This window comes from Salvia hispanica, chromosome 1 (assembly GCF_029641045.1).
Source record: "Salvia hispanica isolate PSC_SH4W2 chromosome 1, Shi_PSC_v1, whole genome shotgun sequence".
Lineage (NCBI taxonomy): Eukaryota > Viridiplantae > Streptophyta > Magnoliopsida > Lamiales > Lamiaceae > Salvia > Salvia hispanica.
In genome coordinates, this window is record NC_142692.1 from 734,569 (window position 1) to 754,260 (window position 19,692).

Here is a 19,692-nt window from a genome sequence, read left to right on the forward strand (position 1 = left end):
AGGTGATTTATATACTTAATTTTTCTTGTGATCCCAAGATCTATAGGAAGTCACACTGTTAGATATCTTCGAACGTAAGGTTTTTGACTTTCGAGTGTTGTGTTTTTTCGTAATAATTTTTTTTTACCTGAAAGAGAAGTGGAATCTCTGAGGAACTGCTATTATTACTAAAATTTGCTCATCTGAGAGAGTTGAGTAATGTCAATCGACTAAAACAAAATTCCATTTCAAGATACATGAGGATCTGATGAAGATTGGGGCAGCATCTAAGAAGTGAGAGAAAAGCCATCCTCGAAGCATTGCTTCCTGCGATCTTGCATGACTTGCAGGAGCAGAGAAGGATTGCCCGTAATCACTGCATCTACACGCTCCAGCAACATTTTCTGCATCGATTCCTCCTCATCAACTGTCCACGCGAAAACCTTCTTCTTCCTCCTGCAAGTGCTACTCGTCACAAACATATGCAGCTATATACATCGTATTTACTCCAATGAAATTATCTTGAAATTCTTACTCATGGAGGATTTTCACAAGTTTCTCATCGATTAATGGGTGGTAGACGCCAACCACCCCAGCGCCTCTCATCCTCAACAACGGCATCCTAGTTCCACTTGATGGATCCATCATTACGATGTACCCCACCTTCATAAAAACCAAACCACACATGTAGCAGTATCAATAAAACATTATGCCCAAAAAAATCAATCAACATCTTAGTTTGATATTTGGCGAAGCTTTTGTTTTGCTCCACATTTTACATCTTAAGATTAACCATATATCACATGCACATACACATCCCAAGTGCTTTGTCTCTTGACCCTTCTCTAAATTCACATTGCCAAAACTAGTCTTTAACTCTGTTGATACTCATCTCCCATAACTTCAATCCATATATAAGTGCTCTTTCTTTTGAAAAGAAATCATCGAGTTGAAAATGTCTATAAGAAGTTACTTTTACGTATAAGAATATAAAGACACAGCAGTTTAAGCCTTCTTTTACCGTTGTATCATTGGATAATCTAATCAGTTCCCTTGCTAGGCTGTCACTTTTCGCCCACACAAGGCAGTTCTTGCAGTTGGTTCTTTCTACCTGTAAAAGTATAGGTTTCAAGTCAGCAATCAACTCTTTCTGGAAAACTAGTCAGCATTCACTTAAGAAGATAGAATGATTCATATTCTCAATGCAGAATAGGAACAACAGTTGGATCTGCACTATTGGTAGTTATAAGCATGGAAAAATTTAGATGGAAAAAATTGGATTATAGAATTTGCACTTAGGGGTTGTTAACATGGCCCTGAAAACTGCAGCCTCCTCTTTGTTCTGTATAACTGTAGAAGTTAGCTTACCACAGTCAAACAAACAAATTTTCACTTATTTCCACTCAGAAACTTCCATCAAGATATATTCTTTATTATCTATTCTCTTCATTTGCCGAACAGTTCTAGGTATATCACAGTTTTTGAAGAACATAATTTTTTGTGTGTGTGAAAGGAGGAATATTCTGATCCTAAATAAGACAATTCCAAATGTAACTTGCATTTTCTATTTTACATGCACAATAATCTAACAAATGAACTTTCATGTATTCCGAACAAAAATACATGCTGGTACAAAGGAAGTAAACTGCTATAGAGGGGAACCAAATTTGATCCAAATGATAGAAATGACATTTCAAACCAAAACTTGCACAATACAACACAAACCAATACAGATCTTGGCAATCTTTAAGAATACTTACAACAGAAAGGATATCTTTTGCTAGTCCTTTCTCATATAGTGGAGGTCCAACTTTAGCATCGAGAATCACCTGCTTAACTGAACCTGATACTGACTGATCCACAATAAAACCAAGCTTAGAACACTTATAGAGTATCTAGGAGCTAGTGCTATTTGACCAGTGGAGATCCTTACAAGAATCATGTTGCCGAGATTTTTTTTACTAGAAAAAGAGACAGAGTTCTCCATCTTACCCTTAATGCGTCTTCAATGGTTGGGATGTTTAAATCACTGAACTCCAAGGATTGGTGATGTTTAGAACCCAGATCTACAATCTACAGCAATTGAGTATATCAATATCCCTGTTTGATCAATTAAGTATTTGACATTCTAGAGGGAGCCCACCTCTTTCCCGCTCAAATAACCAACTTTAGAAGAAGTATTTCCAGATAGTCGCTGCAGTTCCCTGCCTGTAATATGTGAGAATCAACATTCCAGTACATCTTCAAAAGCAAAACATAACTTGAGAGGTGAAACTAAAGAAAAAGGTAGGCAGAAATTCTTCGATATTGAGGTTGTCAAATAATTGTTTCTGCTTGGCAGTGATTTTACTTTGACACCACGTAGCAAACTCAAAGATTGCTATGCATACTCTAGTTTCATTGATGAAGGCCACTCTTTTTTGTGATTATATAATCATCTGAAAACGTGAAGAGATCATAGGAAACATTCCAAGGAGATAACCAGTGAATGTCTAAACACACAACATGATTACCTATCATGAAGAGCTAACAATAATCCATCTGAAGAACGAGATACATCGATCTCAATACAATCTGCTCGAGAGCTTAAAGCAATTCTATAAGCATCCATCTGCCACATAAATGAAGGCAATTCGATATTACAATCCATACAATTTAAGAGCAATTTCATAACTTCACTTCTATTCTATATCTCATTTTTTTTTTGTTTTTACACTAAGAGTAGAAGGATCATATAAAGAAGTGGATTAAGAAGATCAGAAAAGGGCAGAGATGAACAAACAATATCATTGCCATATTTTCAGTACCCAACAAACACAATCACTCCGATCAATTTTTTTTGCGTTGTAATCCAATCAATATGTATCATCAATAGGCCTTTCTACCTTAAAATTTAAGGTCAAAAGGCTAAAGTGTTTCAACACACAGAACCCGCCCTGCAGGATTCAGTCCATAACTAGGGAACGAAGTTGCTGGTGTGCATTCTGGATAAATACAAGCAAAATGAAATAAGCTAAGTGAATAAAGATGAGATGCCTACGGTATTGGGGAAAGCCTTGGTTGAGTCACCCCCATGAGCACACACTAAAGGTGGACTCGACATCCAGCTGCACTTTCGTAATTGCATCTGCAAATACATAGCAGCCAATAAGACGATAACCTAATTACAGGCACTCAAATATGTTTCTTATTTCAGAGATTCATTCCATCAAACATCTGGAATCAGTCACTCTTTCACTAACGCTCAAAATATATGAATAAGCCACCACAACAAATGCAACAGCATAGCATGAAAAGAAATGAATAAAAAGGTTTTGCCATTTCTGTCAAATTTCACACAGTAAGAGTAAGAAAAGGTTTAATCACACCGGAAACACCGCCATACAAGCATACAATCCTGATCGAGATTCGATCAATCAAGTTAGCAATACAACGAGAAAAATTGATACATATAGAAAAGGAAAAAGGAACCTGACGGAAGCGGCGGAGGCTGAAATGGAAGTAGAGAGGGGGAACAATTGCAAAAATGGCGAGGGAAATCAATAGGAACCTAAAGAGTTTCTTCCTCGACGAAAAGAGACCAAGTTTTCGTGGAACATTGGCGCCTCTTTGAACGCGGAGCCGCTGCTGTTGCCGATCCCATCGTGAGATTAGCGCTGCCATTTCTCCCCCTGGTGAAGAAGATCGTTTGTCTCCTAGCTTTCCCAAAATCCCACAGCTTGAATTTAATCAGCTGCAGTTTCTAAAACAGTAGTACTTTTCTTCCAAAAATAGCCCTGACACCTCGCCGTAATATCCCTACACCTCACCTGCACCAGAACATTCCTCCACTCCCCTCCATATATAAACAACCAGATACCCGCGTAATTCAAAATTCTCTCTTCTTCTCTCTATTTCAAAAACTGAAGGTAGGTCTGGAATTATCGATCATTTTCAATGTCTATTTGAGTTCATTTGAATTTGCAAACATGTGCTGTGTAACTGAATGCAATTTCATGGATAGATCAGCAGTTTTAATGGAGGAATTATTTCAGTACATGAAGACGCTGCGCTCTCAGATCAACGGTGCTCTCTCTCTCTCTCGATAATCTAGCTCTCGTTAAATTACCTTGAGTTTTACTTGATATTTTGTTTTTTGATGTTGTTAAATGGCTTTAAAGCTTTCGAAGTGTGAGATTGAAACTAAAATCCACTGAATTGCAGATGTGGCGGATCACGCAGCTAAAATGTCAGTGGAAGAGCATATGCAGAGCACTACTATTGAGAATCTCCAAAAGGATCTCGATTCAGGTTTTTATATAGGAAAAAACTTCTTCCACATTGATTTTCATCACACATTGACATTAGTGTTGTGGTCATTTGGTTTAGGAATTGTTGTTCACTTTTGAACATTTATTTTGTCATAATTGGATTTTATAGTGCACCTGATCTGAGTCCTTGTAATTTCGATAAAATGCAGTGAGGAATGATACTAAGCAAGTCAAGGAAGAAGCTGATCGGATAGCTAGAGCCAAAATGGAGATCTGCTTGAAGATTCTGGAAAAACAGAGGAAAATTGCTTCTCTTGAAGCTGATTTTTACACTATATGTAAGGTAAATATTGGATGATGGATGTAGACCTATATATTATGAAGAAGGATCCTATAAATTTCATACTTGTTTGATCAATAAGTTAAGTATTCGAGTCTTTATTCCTCTCGACATGCAGACTTTGGAGCTAATGCAGCAGGAAAGACTGAGCCTCTCAGCAAAACTTGTGGACCGAAGGTAACAAGTGGATCATATATTCATATCTGGAAAAGCTTTTAATATCACATGACAACATGTTTTGCTCCTATACAGTGCACACTATAAGAATGTTACTGAGGATCTCAGTGGACAGCTAAATGAGCAACAGGTCTGAGATCTTGTGTAACCCTTTGAATCGGCCATGCAACATTTACCAGTAATATTCGACATGTATTTACTTGTGCAGAAGTGGGTCAAAACTCAAAATGTTGGCTCAACAACCAGAGATGACTTGGTAATTTCTTAAACTTTCTCCTGTAGATATTTGTAGGTATGATGACTGCATGCTCTTTTAGGGGAGCAATACAAAAATCCATCGAAGATCATGTGCTAGATCTATAACTAGCATTAAATTCATAACAACACTAACGTTTAGCACGTAGAGATTTTGAATGAGCATAAACTGTGGTCAGGCTGACAATTAACTGCACTCCATCCTTTCTAAATGTTCCTTTGACTACCACAACACTAGACATATCACAAACATGGTTGATAAGTGTCGAACTTTATTTTGTCTGACTCTGACACTCTCATGCTCTACATGTAATTCATTATTGCAGGTAAATGAAAATAACGATGGAATAAAAGGTACAAAATGTGCATTCCCTTTCATGTCAATCAATGGATGTAAAGGACAAAGCTATCTTATCTGCTAGGGGTAATCGATCAAATCGGTATAACAAAGCCTTGATGATTTCCAGATTTCCCTGATGGTGTGGACCAAAGCATTATGAAGGATTTTCAAGCTGCTAAGGCTAAGTTTGATGAAATAAAGCAGCTAAAATCAAATCTTGTTTTGGAGAATGCTAAGGTTCGCATACGCATCTTGTTATCGGATACACAATTTTTTGTCCTTTCCAACTTGGAGATTCATACTTCAAACGACAAATAATCATATTCTTGGAATGCATATGAGTAATTGATCATGGGTTTGGATACACATCATTAAATGTTAGGCTTTGTTTCTTGGCAAAGATTTGTAGCTGAAATGAACTGTTGGTTTAGCTCAGATATGTTACTCGAGTTAATCAAGTAACTTTAACAACACTCGTGTTTTTGCATGACTACTCCGGTGACAGCTGAAGCAGTCTCTTGAGCTAGTGAAGGCTAAAATGACCGAGTTTAAGGTGACTTCCAATAGTGTGTATATCTCTAATCATTTATTACCTAGTTTTCTGCAAATCATGTGCGTTGGAAAATGAAGTTATTTTGAGTTTTAGTAGTTTATGGTCAACATACTCAATGAAGAAACAAAGAAACTGATATATTTTCCTTTTATTATGTTCTTAACATCTGATGATGATGGTGAGTGATTCCAGCCAGAACTAAGGGACATGAGTGAGAAAAGCTTGGAAGAGGAGATTCAGGCACTCTTATCCGATAAAGCTGGAGAAGCTGAGTACGTGCAATCCCTTGAACTTCAGATTATGAGATTGAAAGTAAGCTCGCCACTCTATCTTTACATTTTCAGTCATTGTATGTAAGCTAGAAGTTCTTCCCTTGGCATTATAGCTTCTGGTGATCAACTCTCTGAAATATAGCTTTTTATTTGATGGTATAATAATTATTTCATCTTCAGGAAATCTCACACAAGGTAAGGTGCTCATGTGGTGAGGAATACAATGTTAAGCTGGATTAATGGGTTCGGGAGGTGGCAAAGAAAGAAGGAACGTACGAGGAAATATAAAGATGTATCTTTGAACATATTCTTAGCAAGTATAGACTATCAAATATGATGCTACATGGTTGGTGCAGAAAAAAGAAAAGGGGATATATAAAACTTCATTTTATGCGCCTTCTATATAGTCTTGATTCAAGCGATAAGTTACTTGCATTATCTACCTCAAATTTCTGCTTCTCTTTTACATGGCTGTCGATAATATGGTCTGCATCACTGTGACATGTGCAGTCACTTGTGCTGCTATCACAAATCATATCGGATTCTGAAAAAAATCCAAGGCTTTGGAAATGTCATGAACTTCAAAGCCCTCTGCCAAAGTTACTCCTTTGTTATCCCGAGTGATGGACATGCTGTCCTTACTATGCACTTTACTCTCACTATCATAAACAACAGAATCTCTAAGGATAACAGTTTTGTGAACACCTCTGAGTAAATCGTCACGGTCCGTGTCCCCTCTTTCCCCCATGAATAGAATCACCTTTTCCATCTCTACAGCCCATCTCACAGATAAATATCTGCACATATATATACCTTAAGGTCAAACAGTATAACTCAAATACTTGATTTGTGAAATGAAAGACACACCTTATTGCTTGAGATCTTGATGCAAACAATGGTATAACATTCAATCTCGATGCAGCATGAGTATAGACCATGTTGCACCTTAGGCCTCTCATACGTAGCCTCTGCCTTAGATCGTCTATTTTATGAACCTGTGACAATATTTGCATGTATGAGATTCAGTTATTTCCCTCGTAAATATTCATATCAGAAAACATTGGTGAAAAATGCACCTTTGCTTTAGGTTTGATGCTATATGAGTAGCATCGTGAGCCACATCGACTGAGCTGCACATCATCGTTCTCTACACTTGCAAGCCTCGTTACTATTGCTTTCACATTCTCACCTGGCCAACGGCGCTCAATGTGGGATTCGTAGTCTTGGTCTGAAACCAAATCTCTCCAAGGATAACACATTTCACTTCCGCTGCTACAAACCAGTGCATCGAAGTCTTCTAGCTTTACCTCACTCCCCAACATTTCCTTCGTCTCCTGCAAACTCATACCTGTCAATAGTACAAAGCCTATCCCCATACACTTCGATTCCGAGACCTGAATAACATTCTTGATAATCAATGGCAATTCCTCAGCAGGGCTTCCATTACTGTTATAACTATCAATGGCTATCACACACAACCGTTGCCTTCTCCCTGGACAGTAAATATTTACTGATTTTCCAACCGAAGTCGCCTTTTTCTGTAGAATAAAATCAATGATTTTCTGCTGGTTGCTAGTTTCATCATCAGGTTCCCCATTAGCCTTTACATCCACATCAATAGAGAACTTCAGAGATAGGTCCTCAATGCCACGGAGTGATTCACTCAGTGGTTCCTCAGGAATCGGCATGACAGAAAGAAGATTTGTCGGGTAGTAGTTTCTGCAATGCTCAACTTGCGAGAGGTAGCTACGACAGTGCTCCAGCCATGAGAACTTGTGAATATTTTTCAGGCCATTCCTCCGACATTCTTTCCAGAGGTTCTTGTCAGCAACGAGCTTTAGAAGAGCATCTGAGATGGCTTTCTCATCATGTGGATCGACAAGCAGACCGTTATTGAGTGCCTGCTTGGTTCGAAACCAAGACCTTTGCTTAGTTCATGCATAAAAATGAGTTCCTGTCGATAACAGTTAAGAATAACCGATTTTTTACCTTTAATATGTCAACAGGTCCACCGTTTTTTGTGGCAACAACGGGTAGTCCATAAGCAGCAGCCTGAAGGATGAATATTACTAAGTCAACTTAGCCTATTACAAATTTCAAAGCAGCTTGCATTACACTGACCTCTATGAGAGTGAGACCGAATGGTTCGACTAGAGCTGGATTGATGAAAACGCCCTTCAATACAGATCCATCAAATGGTTCGAATGTTATTGATCACTAGCACCATAACAGCTGATTTATCTATCATTAATATACTCACCTTGGTTTTGGCTGCAAGGCGATATATTTCAGGAACTTCGGGTTGCTTGTGATGCTTTGGATAAGCTACCTGACCGTACAAATCGTACTTGTCAACGAGCTTGAGTACTGTTGTAAGCACAGATGAGCTGCTGTTGGGCATTTCTTCAATGTTGTCTCTGTTGCCTAATATTAGTGTCTGCAAGATTAGGATTTTATCTTAGATTTCTGATCAGCAGCTCAGTTATGCATTAGAAATTTAAAACGATTCACTACCAAGTTTGCCAGTTCTCGAAGGGGCTGGCATTCTCCAAAAGCCTTGAGTAGACTTGTTATGTTTTTCTTTGGGTCCGGACGGGACAATGCTAGTATCATAGGCTTGTGAGGATTGGTGAAAAAACGCATAATCTGCATCGGAATCATCAATCTGTGTTAATAGTACAGTAGGCATATTGTGGTTATTTGTGGTTTATTGTATTGTCATTCCTTGATTGGGAATTTTTAGTGATTAACAAAACCAGACCTCTGACCATATCGGAGGCATTGGACGTTTCTTGTCAGCACCAATCATCGATTTGAGATCTCCTTCACCGTCTAACAATAGTTCCTCCGCCACACTGCTGAAGTCCATACCTGGTTGTATAACCTATAAAAAACAAGTTTGATGCTTCATATCAGTCATTTGTATGCTATCTAAGGTACAGCATCGAGAAACATAAGCTCATACCGCCATCCTTGGCATGTATCTTCCGAGGCAGCTCACTCCTCTCCGTCTCCTTATCCTCAGCTTCCTCTCCAGCTGTAGATCAAATCCATCATACAAACCCCACTGCTCTTCTATCTCTTGCTTGGTGCTCGTCACTACTATCTCAGCCGAATCCAACCCCAACTCCTCAGCCTCGATCCTCCTTATTATATTGTAGGAGCTGTCGATGTCCTCCCTGGAGAGCCTGCCTTGTTTGAGTAGCTGCTCCAGTTTATTCCTACCCAGGGAGTGCCCCGTTAACACCATTGGCACGTTTAGGACAGCAGACAAGCGCGCTGCAACTTCGCCTGCATCTGCATAGTGGCCGTGGATAACATAAGGCCATGCCGGTTTTCCAGAGTCCCCCAAAGCTCTTGCCATGGTGACGATGTGGCTGAGAGCTCCATCAACAAACTCACCTATGTAAGGCCATAGAGACTCTTTTGGTATGTATCTGTTCCATGAATATTCAAATTACAGTCGAGCTTGCTTGAGAGGGAAGTCGCGTGGAAATTGAAGCGTATACGTACTTATCAGACGGGCCACAAGGGATTCGGACAACGTAGGCCCCACAGCTATCGACTCCATCAGAGGGGCATGAAAGCATCTCTATAGGTTCACTATAGGTGGAGTCAACCTCGGGCGAAGTAATCTGTCTCGTGAGAAGATCCACTCTGTGTATCCCTTCCATGCTGGCCAAAGCCCGGGCTAATTCCACCACATACTTAACCTGATCAAGAATTGGAAACAAGTGAGTGACATCGCATCGAATACATTTCAACAACTCTCTACAGTCTACACCAGTGCAAGAAAAAAGAAGTACCTGACCGCCAGTATCAGAGTCTCGTCCAAGCTCCATATTTTCTCCGCGAACCAGGCCATGAAGACTGCATAGTAAACACTAGACATTATATGAAAAACTAGTCCCATCATATGCCATCCAGACAGTAACATTGTATTATTTTCCAATCGAATTTTCTATTTATACTTACCTTATGAGAACAATATAAAGTTGTCGGGATTGGTGATCTGGCCAAAGCTGCGTATCCGAACTTATTCTTGGAATGTTTGAGACCGGGCCAGCTTGATTAGGCTCTCCTTTGTCCCTCTCTCCCTCAGACAGATCAGAAAGATCCCGTGCAGCATCACTACGCGCTTTCTCCCTATCAAATCTCCGTTGCACTAGCTTTTGCGCTGCGTCCCTTGCCATCTGCAAGTAGAATAAGTTGTCAGTCTTGATTCACTTTCAAAACATTGCAGCTTCCCATCTTACAAGGGCTCTCACCTGCTTCTTTCTGCGGGCGAGATGCCAAATACGCCAGCACATATTCTCAAGCCTGTTGTTGCGATGACGAGAATTCCTAGTTGCTATCATCTGTGCATCCATAGCCAATCTCACATGTTACAATTTACAATGAATATCTTCACTTGTTATGATATGTACACACATACCTTGGCCCAAGTTCTATGGAGATCGGCCTCATCGAAGCCAATGACAACTTGTTCAACAAAGTACCTAGTAGGAGTGAACACCTTATCCTTCTCGATATCTATCTTGTCGAACTTCAACATCTCCTCATCGAGTTTACTCCTTAAGCTCTTCTTTTGGTTCCTTCCTCGGCTCTCTGCATCCCTCTTCCCATTCCTTGCACTTCCAACGTCCAATATCGCCTCCAAATACCCGTTAACCCACTCGTTCTCTCCCATGTTCACCATCTCTTTGCTTAGAAAAGTTTGAGTTTGAAAGAGAAGAAACAAGGCCATCCTTATAAAGCCAAATTTATTGCTCGAATATTGCATTATTTCCTCAGTTTATTCCCTGCATGGGATTCACTAATCATCTCTATCTCGTTTCTATTTTTTATTATCAGCAAGGAACGTCAAAAGGTGTTGCTTGAAACCTTTTGAAATGGTTGTTAGAATCGGATTAACACTAATCCTTTTCCATATCTTATTCTTAAAATATATTATCAGACCATTCATGTCAATCACTATTCAAGTGTCTTGAGATACATATTTTGAAAGAAAGTAAATTTATTCGGAAAATGGGAAAACTTGTTCTTTTTTCCCTAATAATTGGAGTACATAAAAGAATCAAGAATCATTAAAGGGTAAATTAACTTGGTTGTGGAATTATTCCAGCATATGTTGCATTAGGTGGTGTTTCAAGAACACTAGTCCAATTCTTTCTTCAACAAATAGTAAGGAATCTACAACTAGTTCAATTATGTCAAGCATATGCCATAAAAAAATGTGAATAGAAGCAACATATGCTTGCAGTTTAAGGCAGCAGCATCAGATGCCAGATTTTAACACTAACAACAATTTTCTACTAGGATTCCCAAAACAGTTGCTGCTGCAAAAGCATCTAGCACTAGAGTGGATATTTGGTCGAATATCCAAACATTTTATTCTCTCTTCAATGGCCATGTTGATATCTCATTCACATTCAGCAGCCGTGGCTAAAAACACGTTTCAAACGCGCACCTTGTTTCCGGGATTAAGCATCTTCATAAAGCAAAACTCTACTCCTACTTAAACACTTAATTTTTTGAATTTTGAGGGAATTTATTTCTATAAAATTTCGAATTTACCATCATTTCCCTCTTTTACAAACTTATCATCTTCATAAAAAGTTTCAATCTTTTATAGGGCTAGAGTAATACTCGCATGTGCAAATAGGTTCCTTTATAGTTATATCATCATCTTGCTTTATAGGGCTTCATAATTTAGAAATCACTTTTTAGTGATCAAAATCTATTAAAAATAGATAGACTCCCCATATATTTAGAATAATACTATATGGTAATCCATAAACATAGAATGTGTCTCCATTCTATTAATTGAAGAAGTGCAATTTACTCATCCAAAAAAAATGCATCCGCAATTAATGGATATTTTGAATTTTTGCTCTTTCTCTAGTTATTATTCACATAAATAATAGCATCAAAAGAAATGGTAAATTTTATATAAACTGTGACACAAAATGAAGAAAAATCTCTATAATGAGAGAATAATTATAGTGATACTACAGCTGAGCAATAGGTAAAACCAGGATGACTTCTCTGAACAAAATTTCCTGGAAACACAATCACTGCTGCAACTATCCACATTCATATTCATATTCTGTACCACCTTATCTGCAAATGACCTCAAAATTGCCATGAATCCAAACACCACACAAACAAGAAATATCACAATTCCCTTATTCTCCATGTGTGTTTGATCCCTTCTTACCGTCTCCACTTCCGACCTGCAGTCAAACAACCCAACCATCTCAGAATTCAAACGAGCACATGACTCAAATAAACGGAAGGTGCGAAAAAGAGGAATAGAATATAGATTGATGAAAACCTGAGGAGGGCATGCTCTTTGAGTATACTGTCCAGCTGCACGGAAACAAGAGATTTCCAAGACAAAAGCTCACTGATCTCCTCGCTCTGCACAATGAGACACGGGTTTAGAAAGAATAACTACATATGTATCGATCAAGAAACGAATATAAAACTTTGCATACCATATCTTCATTGCTTCGAGATAGGCTCCGGAGATCGGATATTATCTTCTCTAGAAGTTCGCCCTTGTGTCCAATATCTCTATCAAATTCCTTGAAAATGTCTCCGTATCTGCTACTAATCTCCTCTAGGTACCGCTCAAGAATAGCTAGATTCAGATCCAGAGATCTAACCTTTTTCATTAGAATTTTAAGAACGGTATCCCCAGGCATCCGATTTACTTGTTTATGACGGATTTCTTCAGGGGTTCTGATCATAGTATCAGTTTCTTCAACTAGATCTTCATCACCCGCAACTTCAGTGCTCACGTGTTGGCTCGAACCAGACTTCTTATCCTCTAATATTTCCCCAGATGGGGGCACCTTATCTTGAGCTGAAATCAGATCCTCAAGCATTTTCTCAACAGCATCAACACCGTACACTTCAATGAACGTCAGTGTGCAGTAGAACTCCGAACCATGATGACTCAACAAGTTCAGTTTAAGGTATCTCGCCCATTTTGGCTCCGGAAGAACAAAGTCCTGCGCATGTTTCATGTTTTGAGCACTAAAACTTCCAAGACTTACCCACGAATCACTGGGGTAAACAGCACTGCCTAATAATTCAAAATCTTTCAAATTAGAAGAGTGATGCTCAAAGTTTGCTATCTTTATAGCATCGACCAACGTTTCTTCAGAAAGCTCTATCACGACAAATTTTTCTTCGGTTGAGCAAGGGTTTCGAAGGTACTTGTCTTTGTCTCTGTTCAATATATTAGAAGCGCCCTTGGCTTCCTTATTGAAAGACAAAACCTTCGCTCCTTTAGAAGCAGAAGCATAATTGTAGTCCTCTCCACCAGGCTCTGATCTATGCATTATGCTTCCAGATTTACCCGTTGCATGTTTAAGTTTCGAGCTAAATGCTTTGTTCTTGAATTCATCAAGACCTATATGTACTCCACGGGACAACTCGTTGGTTAATGACTTGTCCTTCTCCATATTCCCAGGCGAATCTTTCCTTACGGCAGCCGATTCAGAACTTTCTTTTGCCAATTTAACAAGTGATTCACTCTTATTATCATCGGTATAACCATTTTCAGAGACTGTTCCAGCCGATGGATGTCCATCTACATATACTCTCCTATTCACCTCCCTATCAAAAGGGACTTCACCTTCACCCGATCTCGTAGTTCCATCTGATGGATGTGTATTTCCATCTGTTGATCTAGGATTTACATCCCTGTCAAGAGACGCTTCGTCTTCATCCCATCTCGTAATTCCATGTGATGGATGTTCATCCATAGATAATCTATTATTTACATCCCTGCCAAAAGACACTTCTTCTTCACCCCATCTTGTTGCATTACCAGAATACTCTGATACTTCTGCATCCATCAATAAGAAAAGATGGAGTTATTTATTGATGAAAATGCAGATTATAAAAATAAAGGGAACTACAAAAGTCAATATCACAATACCAACAAGTCAAAAGATGGAAGCAACGATTTAGGTTAACATAAAGAGCAATAAACGCGAGTAGCTGCCTAAATTTTTAGGATATAATTCAACCCGAACAGGCACACACAGAGTTCTAATGCTAAACATTACTAAAAGGATTGAAACAGAAGACATACTAATCTGCTTATGAATGAATGTAATATGTAATTTCAGTATTCAATCATTGATTGGAGTATTGAAATATGAAGCAAAATACTGATGGAAGATCAGATAGTCGACAAACCTGTTTGGCCATCGCCATGGCCGATCCATGTATTTAAGAGAAACACAACGCCCCATAGAACGATAACAACAGAAAGAGAGACCTTATACAAGCGACTTTTGCCACAAATTGCCTCCTTTACCGCTCTTCTTTGTAGAAGAGCTTTCCGTGACCTCTGCATCGCACATCAATCCAGCTTGCTGCAGATCACAAAACAGACTTACCCAAAACTGATCTTTATTCACCGAGAGATGTAATTACCTATAAAAGAAACACATTTGCAGTCAGTATAATAAGCAGAGAACATCTTCTTATAGATTCCCACACAACAACAGAAATCATTATCAATCCCACAAATAATGCAAGGACACAAAATTGAATAGATCACTGCAAATTTTCAAGATCCAATGACAAATTGAACAAGAAACATCTCACAATCTCAACTTGCAAAACTCCCAAATCCCACCCTCCAACCTGTGATTGATACAATGATAAAATAAGCTAGAAAAATATCATGAAAAAACATATAAATACAATCCATTAACACAACAAAATAATTCTATAGAAGGGTACAGAAACGTGTGATTTGCTTTCCAGCAAAGACTGATGATAAAGTCAAGAAGCTGGCATGGTTTAATTGAGTAGAAAAAATCAAAATTTTATCTTTGCAGTGACGTAAAGTATAGCAATCACACTTGATGAATAAGGAACACTCCTACCAAGAACTGATGGGGAGAATTCACAAATAACGAAATTCAATAAATCAAGCCTCCCAATACCCTCGATTCTTGAGAGGGAGGGTAAAAAAAAACAAAATTACAAATAAAAAAGATCGAATTGACCTTTCAAAATCAAGATCTGATCCGAGACAAGCAATTCACAACGAATTCCACAAAAAAGAGAATTGAAAAGACCAAGTCACCTGAATTCCGCCTCCTTAAATGTCTTTGAAATTGTGAAAACTCAGAAAAGACTGTTTAACCGATCTTAAAGAGACTTTCTCTCTCTAAGATTGCATGCAGCGAAGCGATCCTTGTTTTTTGCTATATAAAGGGGAATTTTTTTTTAATGAAACGGCAATTTGATTATCGAAATTGAAGAACTAGGATTTGAAATTCAATTCGGATTTCACTCCACAACGTCGGCTTAGCTGGATAATTACTGTTGAAAACTGAAATTAATGGGATTTTATTCCAGAAACAAACAATTTTAACGGCCGACAGAGGGGAGTTTTGAAAAATGGGGGTAAATTGATTAGGTTTTGGTGCCAACTAATTAATTGTAATTAATTAGGTTGATTCTGTTCATTAGTTGAGACAAAGATGACGTCGTTTCGTAGAGGTGGAGGGATTCTATTGGCGGTGACCTAGTGCGGTGACGTGGCGTCGGTAGTTTTTTAAATAATTGATGCTGAGCTGGACCCAATTTGGCGCACCGATTCATGCGGGATTGGGCCCAGCGTCGACTGTTGTAATTGGGCTTCTCCTTCGTAGTGCACCTGTCGCCTCTTATTTTCATTCAAAATTCAAATATATAGTATTAAAATTGTAACAATAAAAAAAAAGTGAAAAAGAATTAGTATTTCTCTATATACTACTCGTTTTTAATTTATATTTATAATATAAGTAAAAGAAATGAACAGAATATAAGATATATTTATGAAAAATGATAGTATAAGTTGAATGAGATATTTAATAAAGGACGTCTCAAAATAGAAATTTAAGACGTGTAATATGGAGACTACTGAGAGTATTTCCAAAAATGAACTACTCATTTCATCCCAGTTTAAGAGTTACATTTAGAATCTACCATATTTGAATATAAAATTTAATCCCATTATTCATCAAATTTACACGCAAATATCATTACTTTCATAAAAATAAAACAAAACAAAATTCTAAACATACAAAAAGTCAAAAAGGTCTCACTTTCCACTACCTCACTTCAATTATTACACACTCCAACAACCAATACCTCACTTCATTTATTACGTACTCCATCAATTTCTTAAAACTCGTGTCATAACTAAATCTTACTCTTAAACTGGGACGAAGGGAGTATACTACTTCCAAGCATCTATTGAATAACTAATTATTAAAAGATACATTATATTATAATAATAATAATAATAATAATAATAATAATAATAATAATAATAATAATAATTTACTTATAAATGTCTATATTTTCGTTAAATTCTTGTTTTGCATACTAGTTTTAAAAATCGTATATAAATTATTTATTTTGCAATTTTGCAATCAATCAAAATTTAAGACATACTATATCTTAATGAATATATTGAAGAGTAACTATACAATACTATTACATTTAGGTAGTAAAAAATGATAGTATATTATAAAAGTTCAATAGTTCCATTTGTTGAAATAAGGTTTTAAAATAAGTTGTGTTAGCAATAATATTTTGATTGGTAAAGCATCAAATACTTTACATTTATTTTAAAACTTTATGTACATAATATTAGGAACTTAATATGATAATGTTAAGGTAATTTTTCTCTATACATCCAGCGTATTATTCAATTAATTGTAATGGATTTTTCTCATTTAAAAAGGAAAGGAACATTAATTTCATTAGGAAAAAGTGTAGGATTACAAATCCTTATAATAATAGGGCTAATTAAAAAATCTAAACATATGTTTATAAGCAAATTAGAAATTGAAATACATCAGCCGACTTTTGACGCGAGTTCTCTTCCATTCCTTTCGTTTCTCGGATTTTCTCTCTTATCTGCACAAGAGAATAATTCGTAGCTGCAGTTGCAAGCATATTCTGTGGTTTTTGCTTTAGATCATGGCGGAAAATCCTAAATCTACCGTATATATTGGTTTGCACTGTTTTTCCCCTAATTCCTTTGGTTAATTTTCCTGTTTATCTCACTTTTTCGATTTTAGTTGCTTTGATTTGATCTGATTCGATTCGATTTGAACTTTTCCCTCTGCGAATAAGTGAAATCCAGCTTTCAGCGTTTTACCTCTGATTTAATTATAGTGTTTGTCCTCGTTGAATTTTATGATCTCTGAATTTTGTCTAGATTTGCTTGAATTAGGGTTATATTCGTGAATGATACATTAGCAGATTTTTCTAGGTTAGGTTGGGCGATTTGATGTTCCATAGAAAATTAAGCATTTGCTATTTTATATTGTGAAATTTAAGATATTTCTGGCTGTGGACTGTTGAACTGCTTCTTGCTAGTTAACTTGAGGTGGTTTTCCTTGTTAGTTATCAAATTACCGACCTTGTAGTGTTGTTTCTTCGACAGGAAACCTGGATGAGAGAGTTAGTGATAGGGTGTTGTATGACATTCTAATTCAGGCTGGTCGGGTAGTAGACTTGTATATCCCCCGAGACAGGGAGACTGATAAACCAAAAGGGTATGCTTTTGCGGAATATGAATCCGATGAGGTAGCTGAGTATGCTGTCAAGCTTTTCTCTGGTCTTGTAACTCTTTACAAAAGGACATTGAAGTTTGCGGTGAGTCTCTAGCTTATATGATCATAATAATAGGTCCCGCTCCTGAATGGTTCGCTGTGAATTGCCTCAATAGTTCGCTGTGAACCATCCCCTTTTGAGTTTTGACATGCTATGGATGGACAGTCAAGTTCCTAGCTTTTTGCTGAGAGTAGGTGTGAATGCACCATTAGAATTTTGTTGAGTAGAAATATGCTCTTATTAAGTAGGCTTGCTGATGTTGTTGAGAAGCTTGAGCTGAAAACTTAACTGGTATTAAGGAGTGAACAACTGTGTTTGAAGTTAGAACCTCATTCATGTCTAAAGTTAATAACAATAATAAGTATATTAATAAAATCACTTTTTAAAAACAGATTTCCGGACAAGACAGACCCTCTGCTTCCCTTTCAACCCCACCAGCAAATGTTTCTTCTGCCAAACCAAGGCAGCACCACAAGAATACAGAACCTTACTCACATTCTCCGAGGTTATATGCATCATGTCAGTTTTCAGAGCGTAAGGCTACTTATCCAGAAGGTGTGATACATTGTTTCTGAATCACTGATATGTGACATTCTTTTTTAAGCTTTTGACTGGTTATATCATGTTTTGAATTTTTTTCTTGTGGTTAACATGTTCTTTTGTTTTTTGTCCATTGCCTGCCAGTTCTCCCTGATATATCTATGCACCGATCTAGTGGGTATAGATCATACCATGACAGCACCGAATATGATTACAGTCGAAGAGTGTTTGGTTCAGTGTTGGATAGTGTTAGTCGTGGTAGCTCGAGACGTTATGATGTGCGTGATTCATTGAATCGTGATCGGTATTACTGATTATCTATTTGAATTGATAGAGACCAACTCTGGTACTTAGTCTATGTCTAACTATAAAGTGATGTAGCACTTGACCCAGTAGTGAGATGACTCCTCTGTACAATTATTTAATTCCATCCTTCGTCTGTGGTTCATATGTCCCGAATGGTGAACATGCTAGTTAATTTGTACTTCAGTTATGTTGTGAACTTGAAACATGTGTGAAGTTCATCGCGCCACGCATGATAGTTGTTGTAATCTCGTTCGTAGTGTGCTTGGTATTATTGTATGAAGTGTTCTTGTCTCTTAAGTCTTAGTAACTTGTTTGGTGTGTTTTTGGCTCCTGTGATTGGCTGAAGGGACCATATATTTCTGTATATGGGTGATTGTTGTTGATCTGCCCTTTATAGATTGTGGTTTGCATTGTGTAAATTTGAGTGTGCAAATTGGAATGGTTGAAGGTGGTGAGAGCAACAACCATGTTGATGTTGAAGAAGGTGAAATTCCTTGCACAGATTGATGACATCAAATCTGCAGCAATCTGTTACTCAGGTTTTGCAGCCAGTCAGAGACATCAAATAAAAATATTGCATTATTCTTTTGCACATTACACTCTGAATCTCATAACTCACTAAGTCAATTCTTTAAGTTGTAATCACATTTACTTGTATATTCCGATTCAATGCACTATTTTCACAATTAACAACCCCATCATTTTGGTTTCATTTGCAACAAAAAGTGACTAAAATTGAAATTGCACATAATTGACTAAAATTGGGTTGAATATGTTGGCCTCAGTAATTAACTGATAATTTACCCCGTGTTTGTTTTTTCCCACGAATGAAAAAATTCTCACAAATAATATTATGATACCGATTTTTTTCGTAATTTCTCGACAACAATTTTGAAATTTTCAAGTTTTTCAATTTTTGAAGATAGTTTTTCTTGAAGCACACCCTCCAAAATTGTTCTTCAGTCTATTAAAATAACATGAATTTTTTCATTCGTAGGAAAAAACAAACACGGGGTAAAGTTCGAGATATTATT

At 37.4% G+C, this 19,692-nt stretch overlaps 5 protein-coding genes across 8 annotated transcripts; 2 read left to right on the forward strand and 3 right to left on the reverse strand.

Annotated features, from left to right (window-relative positions):
• Positions 1-146: 146 nt before the first annotated feature.
• Positions 147-3,642, reverse strand: GDPD4 (PLC-like phosphodiesterases superfamily protein). Its single transcript, XM_048121979.2, has 9 exons — positions 3,451-3,642; positions 3,020-3,106; positions 2,493-2,590; positions 2,123-2,183; positions 1,972-2,052; positions 1,740-1,832; positions 1,001-1,090; positions 515-642; positions 147-435 (listed from the first exon to the last, which is right to left on the reverse strand). Exons 1-9 carry the CDS (start codon positions 3,640-3,642, stop codon positions 267-269), a joined length of 999 nt encoding a protein of 332 aa, XP_047977936.1. The 3' UTR covers positions 147-266.
• A 109-nt stretch (positions 3,643-3,751) lies between these two features.
• On the forward strand, positions 3,752-6,474 carry LOC125219887 (tropomyosin). Its single transcript, XM_048121980.2, has 12 exons — positions 3,752-3,887; positions 3,983-4,044; positions 4,183-4,269; positions 4,439-4,572; positions 4,688-4,746; positions 4,822-4,876; positions 4,955-5,002; positions 5,328-5,355; positions 5,469-5,578; positions 5,847-5,894; positions 6,087-6,206; positions 6,347-6,474. Exons 2-12 carry the CDS (start codon positions 3,996-3,998, stop codon positions 6,404-6,406), a joined length of 798 nt encoding a protein of 265 aa, XP_047977937.1. The 5' UTR covers positions 3,752-3,887; positions 3,983-3,995; the 3' UTR covers positions 6,407-6,474.
• A 64-nt stretch (positions 6,475-6,538) lies between these two features.
• ATSPS4F (Sucrose-phosphate synthase family protein) lies at positions 6,539-10,964 on the reverse strand. 2 transcript variants are annotated; one of them, XM_048121977.2, is made up of 14 exons: positions 10,602-10,964; positions 10,435-10,524; positions 10,142-10,359; positions 9,973-10,036; positions 9,680-9,879; positions 9,132-9,603; positions 8,928-9,050; positions 8,681-8,812; positions 8,427-8,603; positions 8,288-8,341; positions 8,156-8,218; positions 7,243-8,067; positions 7,034-7,161; positions 6,539-6,963 (listed from the first exon to the last, which is right to left on the reverse strand). In XM_048121977.2, exons 1-14 carry the CDS (start codon positions 10,947-10,949, stop codon positions 6,699-6,701), a joined length of 3,159 nt encoding a protein of 1,052 aa, XP_047977934.2. In that variant the 5' UTR covers positions 10,950-10,964; the 3' UTR covers positions 6,539-6,698. The 2 variants fall into 2 exon arrangements, with proteins under 2 accessions (XP_047977934.2, XP_088919272.1); XM_089063146.1 differs by having other exon boundaries at positions 6,865-6,979.
• Positions 10,965-12,090: 1,126 nt separating this feature from the next.
• On the reverse strand, positions 12,091-15,522 carry LOC125224466 (SUN domain-containing protein 4). Of its 3 annotated transcripts, none has more exons than XM_048127868.2 (5): positions 15,285-15,522; positions 14,384-14,623; positions 12,667-14,027; positions 12,504-12,589; positions 12,091-12,402 (listed from the first exon to the last, which is right to left on the reverse strand). In XM_048127868.2, the coding sequence occupies exons 2-5, from the start codon at positions 14,541-14,543 to the stop codon at positions 12,150-12,152; spliced, it is 1,860 nt and encodes a 619-aa protein (XP_047983825.1). In that variant the 5' UTR covers positions 14,544-14,623; positions 15,285-15,522; the 3' UTR covers positions 12,091-12,149. The 3 variants fall into 3 exon arrangements, with proteins under 3 accessions (XP_047983825.1, XP_088919479.1, XP_047983826.1); XM_089063353.1 differs by lacking the exon at positions 15,285-15,522 and adding an exon at positions 15,205-15,229; XM_048127869.2 differs by lacking the exon at positions 15,285-15,522 and adding an exon at positions 14,798-15,122.
• A 1,517-nt stretch (positions 15,523-17,039) lies between these two features.
• Positions 17,040-18,961, forward strand: LOC125218078 (RNA-binding (RRM/RBD/RNP motifs) family protein). The gene is made up of 4 exons (XM_048119674.2): positions 17,040-17,207; positions 17,643-17,854; positions 18,205-18,367; positions 18,497-18,961. The coding sequence occupies exons 1-4, from the start codon at positions 17,174-17,176 to the stop codon at positions 18,664-18,666; spliced, it is 579 nt and encodes a 192-aa protein (XP_047975631.1). The 5' UTR covers positions 17,040-17,173; the 3' UTR covers positions 18,667-18,961.
• Positions 18,962-19,692: the final 731 nt, after the last annotated feature.

What these genes read in the sequence shown, in the direction of transcription:
- LOC125219887 (XM_048121980.2), top strand. Translation starts at nt 3,996, where the DNA reads ATGGAGGAATTATTTCAGTACATGAAGACGCTGCGCTCTCAGATCAAC. An exon ending in GCAAAACTTGTGGACCGAAG is followed by an intron (nt 4,747 to 4,821) that starts GTAACAAGTGGA and finishes GCTCCTATACAG; the next exon opens with TGCACACTATAAGAATGTTA. An exon ending in GACAGCTAAATGAGCAACAG is followed by an intron (nt 4,877 to 4,954) that starts GTCTGAGATCTT and finishes TTACTTGTGCAG; the next exon opens with AAGTGGGTCAAAACTCAAAA.
- LOC125224466 (XM_048127868.2), bottom strand. Translation starts at nt 14,543, where the DNA reads ATGCAGAGGTCACGGAAAGCTCTTCTACAAAGAAGAGCGGTAAAGGAG. An exon ending in CTCGAAGCAATGAAGATATG is followed by an intron (nt 12,590 to 12,666) that starts GTATGCAAAGTT and finishes CTCATTGTGCAG; the next exon opens with AGCGAGGAGATCAGTGAGCT. An exon ending in AAAGAGCATGCCCTCCTCAG is followed by an intron (nt 12,403 to 12,503) that starts GTTTTCATCAAT and finishes GTTTGACTGCAG; the next exon opens with GTCGGAAGTGGAGACGGTAA.
- LOC125218078 (XM_048119674.2), top strand. Translation starts at nt 17,174, where the DNA reads ATGGCGGAAAATCCTAAATCTACCGTATATATTG. An exon ending in AAAGGACATTGAAGTTTGCG is followed by an intron (nt 17,855 to 18,204) that starts GTGAGTCTCTAG and finishes TTTTAAAAACAG; the next exon opens with ATTTCCGGACAAGACAGACC. An exon ending in TAAGGCTACTTATCCAGAAG is followed by an intron (nt 18,368 to 18,496) that starts GTGTGATACATT and finishes ATTGCCTGCCAG; the next exon opens with TTCTCCCTGATATATCTATG.
- GDPD4 (XM_048121979.2), bottom strand. Translation starts at nt 3,642, where the DNA reads ATGGCAGCGCTAATCTCACGATGGGATCGGCAACAGCAGCGGCTCCGC. An exon ending in CAAAAGATATCCTTTCTGTT is followed by an intron (nt 1,091 to 1,739) that starts GTAAGTATTCTT and finishes ATACTTTTACAG; the next exon opens with GTAGAAAGAACCAACTGCAA. An exon ending in GATTATCCAATGATACAACG is followed by an intron (nt 643 to 1,000) that starts GTAAAAGAAGGC and finishes GTTTTTATGAAG; the next exon opens with GTGGGGTACATCGTAATGAT.
- ATSPS4F (XM_048121977.2), bottom strand. Translation starts at nt 10,949, where the DNA reads ATGCAATATTCGAGCAATAAATTTGGCTTTATAAGGATGGCCTTGTTT. An exon ending in TCCATAGAACTTGGGCCAAG is followed by an intron (nt 10,525 to 10,601) that starts GTATGTGTGTAC and finishes ATGGATGCACAG; the next exon opens with ATGATAGCAACTAGGAATTC. An exon ending in TGCCTCCGATATGGTCAGAG is followed by an intron (nt 8,813 to 8,927) that starts GTCTGGTTTTGT and finishes ATTCCGATGCAG; the next exon opens with ATTATGCGTTTTTTCACCAA.